At 51.7% G+C, this 3,557-nt stretch overlaps 3 protein-coding genes across 3 annotated transcripts; all 3 read left to right on the top strand.

Annotated features, from left to right (window-relative positions):
* Nucleotides 1-17: 17 nt before the first annotated feature.
* Nucleotides 18-1,259, top strand: DQ04_00061180 (tetratricopeptide repeat domain 5; the record flags this gene model as incomplete). The annotated part of the gene is made up of 1 exon (XM_009308008.1): nucleotides 18-1,259. The coding sequence occupies one exon, from the start codon at nucleotides 18-20 to the stop codon at nucleotides 1,257-1,259; it is 1,242 nt and encodes a 413-aa protein (XP_009306283.1).
* Nucleotides 1,260-1,474: 215 nt separating this feature from the next.
* DQ04_00061170 (zinc-binding protein (Yippee)) lies at nucleotides 1,475-1,867 on the top strand (the record flags this gene model as incomplete). The annotated part of the gene is made up of 1 exon (XM_009308007.1): nucleotides 1,475-1,867. One exon carries the CDS (start codon nucleotides 1,475-1,477, stop codon nucleotides 1,865-1,867), a length of 393 nt encoding a protein of 130 aa, XP_009306282.1.
* A 344-nt stretch (nucleotides 1,868-2,211) lies between these two features.
* Nucleotides 2,212-3,381, top strand: DQ04_00061160 (putative casein kinase 1; the record flags this gene model as incomplete). The annotated part of the gene is made up of 1 exon (XM_009308006.1): nucleotides 2,212-3,381. The coding sequence occupies one exon, from the start codon at nucleotides 2,212-2,214 to the stop codon at nucleotides 3,379-3,381; it is 1,170 nt and encodes a 389-aa protein (XP_009306281.1).
* Between the last annotated feature and the right edge of the window lie 176 nt (nucleotides 3,382-3,557).

Below are 3,557 nucleotides of genomic sequence, written 5' to 3'. Positions count from 1 at the left end.
CACGTGAAAGTTGAGAAATGAATGACACGATTGATGATTTAGAAAAAAGGCTCGACGAGCTCACAAAAATAAGGGTATTCGACGACGATGTGAGGCGCGGTGTCGACCTCATCGTTGAATCGATGCCCAACCCCGATCAGGAAAGGGACCCGGCGATGAAAGTCCGACTCCTCATCCTGCGCTGCAAGGCACTCACGCTGCTGCCCGTTTTCTCGATGGAGGCGGAGCGAGACTGCACGGCGGCGTTGAAGCTTCAGCATGAGAAGCCGGAACTGTGGGTGATCCTCAGCGAGTGTCTCGCGCGGCGCAAGGCGGACCGCGAGGCATGTGACGCGTTGGACAACGCCCTGCGCATAGATGCTCATAATGTTAATGCTCTCTGCCAGTACAGTCGACTTCTTCGAAGCATTTCCAGCGACCCCAAGTTGACTCCAGCGGAGCGTCGGCAACACCTTTGCGACGCGGTGATGCGTGGGAAAGCTGCTGTGACTGCGTGTCCCACAGATGAAGAAGGTTGGCACTGCTACTCAATCGCCTTGCTATCTGAGGCGCTGGCAGACGGTGTTGATATCGCCGGGGTGCAGAAGGCGTTGCAGGCCATGCGACAGGCCGCGCGAATCTCTCCATCAGACCCCGACGTGCGGTTCAATAAGGGCGCCATCGAGGGACTCTTGGGGAACTTTGGCGTCGCCGCATGCGATTACCTCGCTGCGTACGAGGCAGACCCGCGACGCCTGAAAGGGACGAAGCAGTTGCTGGAGGATCATCTTGCAGTTCTTCGGCGGGCGCAGTCGCGGATTGAGGGTGCGCGGCAGGCGGGCAAGCGCGTCTTCGCGTCTCTACTGGCGAAGTTGCCCTCGACGCTCGACAATGCAACAATGAAGGCGGTGCTAGAGGGAGGTGCAGAGACGCCGTGCCGCGTAACGGTCGGGGTGGTGGACGTCTTGAGTGAGCCAACAATGGAGCCACTAGTTGTATTGTCGGCTGAAAAGTCTGGAGATTACGTCTTGCTGCTTTTTTATGGGTTGCAACGTAGTGCGTTAAAGATCAGCGACACAACCATAACACTAATATTCCCAGGCAGTAGACCTGTTCGCGTGCAACATCATGTGCCAGCTATTCCGTTGTTGGAGAGCAGCGCTCACTCTTGTACGTACACGCAGGTGCACGTTGACCTCAAGACAACGCTTGTTAATGGAACACCAATCCCTTCACGCATGCTTGCCTCACCAAAAGTATCATCTCGCCTATTCGTTTGATGTGTCTTTGTAAGGGGCAATTCTGCTAAAAAAAAACGAAAGGGGCACCGGCATTGTGTCGGTATTGGGTGGTCAGGATGATGGTACGCTCCACCACGGCTGCTGCTGTTAGTTGGCCCTGCTGTATCTGTCACTCTCTTTTTTTTCTACTTATCTTGGTCAGGAAGTATCTTTACTCTTTAGCTGCAAGTAGAGTTTGTTACATTTGAGACCCCATGGTGCAGCGTCTGTGTGTCTGTCTTGCAGGAAAAGAGGGATACGGCTGCGGTCGCTGCAGTGCGTATCTGTGTGATAACAGCGACATCATCTCACGCCACTTTCACGGAAAGCACGGTAAGGCCTATCTTTTTAGCCGCTGTTTTAACTACTACTTTGGCCCTCAGGAGGAGAAGGAGTTGATGACAGGTACCCACATTGTGCGCGATGTCTTTTGTTCTAACTGTGATCACTACATTGGCTGGACGTACGACTTTGCACACGAGGAAAAGGAGCGGTACAAGATGAATCGGTTTGTGCTGGAGCGCAAGCTTCTGCGAGCGATCACCGCCGATTCAACAAGAGGCTTGTCTGGCCCTGGCGCTGAAACGCAGGATATGGAGAACACCTAGTCTGAAACACACACACACACACACACACACACAGTCGTCATGTTTGGGTGGTGCCGATCACCCTATTGTTTTGTTCATTACCACCAGTGCACACTTCAGTCATCGCATTCAAGTTGACTTTTTCGTTTTGGCTTTCGAACTGTTTGCGCAAAGTGTGTGTTTGTATGTGGTTTTGCATTCAAAAGATACACTTTCTTTGTGCTGCATGTGGTCTTTTTTTTTGTTCCTATTTTTTTTTTATCGTCCTTGGTTAGAGTGCCTTCCTTCCAGAATATTTTTGATTTCTGCGCCTCCTTCCTATTGAGAGTGTGGAGCGGTGTTGTTGCAGTTGCGAAGGTCCCAGCATGCCGCACGGTCAGAAGGGGTCCATCAGCTCCCTGAAGGATGTTATTATTGATGAACGGTTCCGCATACTCAACCGCCTGGGCGGTGGCTCGTTCGGCGAGGTCTACAAGGGCGTAAATGTCCTTACTGGTGAGCACGTTGCCATTAAGTTGGAGGTGACAAAGAGCAATAGTCGTGCGCTGCTTGAGTATAAAATATACAGTTACCTTAATGAATGTGCTGTCGTTGTTGGTATTCCCTCTGCGTACTACGGGGGACGTGTGGGCGATTACAATGCTATCGTAATGGATCTGCTAGGTCCTAACCTCGAAGACTTGTTCAATGTCTGCGGTCGAAAGTTCGGTACAAAGACCGTTTGCATGATCGGCATACAGATTATTCAGCGGTTGCAGTATATGCACGGTATGCATTATATTCATAGGGACATCAAACCGGAGAACTTTGTCATGGGCATGGACGGGAACTCGCACACGGTGTATGTTGTGGACATGGGCTTGGCAAAGCGATACCGAGACCCTGCCACGCTGCAGCACATTCCTTGGGAAGAAAAAAAGGCGCTGACTGGCACGGCACGCTACGTTAGCATTAATACTCATCGTGGCTTTCAACAGTCGCGAAGGGACGACATGGAGTCTATGACATACCTCCTCCTCTACTTTCTCCTTGGGGACCTTCCGTGGCAGGGGATGAAATTAAAACCGGACGATCGCCAGTATGAACACATTTGTGAAAAAAAGGCCGCGTCATCACCAGAGATGCTGACTCGTGGTTTTCCTATACAGTTTGCTCGAATTTTACAATATGCACGGAACCTTCAGTTTGAGGAGACGCCGGACTACTCCTACTGTGTGCGCCAGTTGCATGAGGCGCTTGCTTCGTTGGGCGAGACGTGCGACTACCAGTATCCGTGGCTGGCGAAGTTGGATCCGCACGGGACGGAGGGGCAAAGTGAAACGGACTCACTCGATGAAGACGTCGGCGCCCATGCACGGTTATCTACAATAGGGGGTCCACGCAAGAGAACCTCTACAAATGCGACACAGTGCCGCACACTCACCGTTGATGACTTGAACGACGTGCCGGATAAGTCGGGGTGTATGGAGACTTCATCAAACGAGGCTCCACTTACGGGGCTGTTCGAGGACTACGGCTTCGATATCTTCTTTTAGCTGCTGCAGTGCCGCCTGGCACGGGCTGTGCCTGTGGTTTGTGCTTGGGGGACGTAATCAAGCGCATTGTCCGTTGCTTTTCTTTGCCTTGGAAGATGAGGAGGATAACCCGAAATCTTTCAAACTCTTATTGAGTCTCATTCTTTCAACAAAATACACACACACACACACACACA

The sequence above is a fragment of the Trypanosoma grayi genome, assembly GCF_000691245.1.
Source record: "Trypanosoma grayi strain ANR4 Tgr_6_V1, whole genome shotgun sequence".
Taxonomy (NCBI): domain Eukaryota; phylum Euglenozoa; class Kinetoplastea; order Trypanosomatida; family Trypanosomatidae; genus Trypanosoma; species Trypanosoma grayi.
The sequence above is the reverse complement of the archived record's forward strand: the minus strand, read 5'-3'. Positions and strand labels throughout refer to the sequence as shown.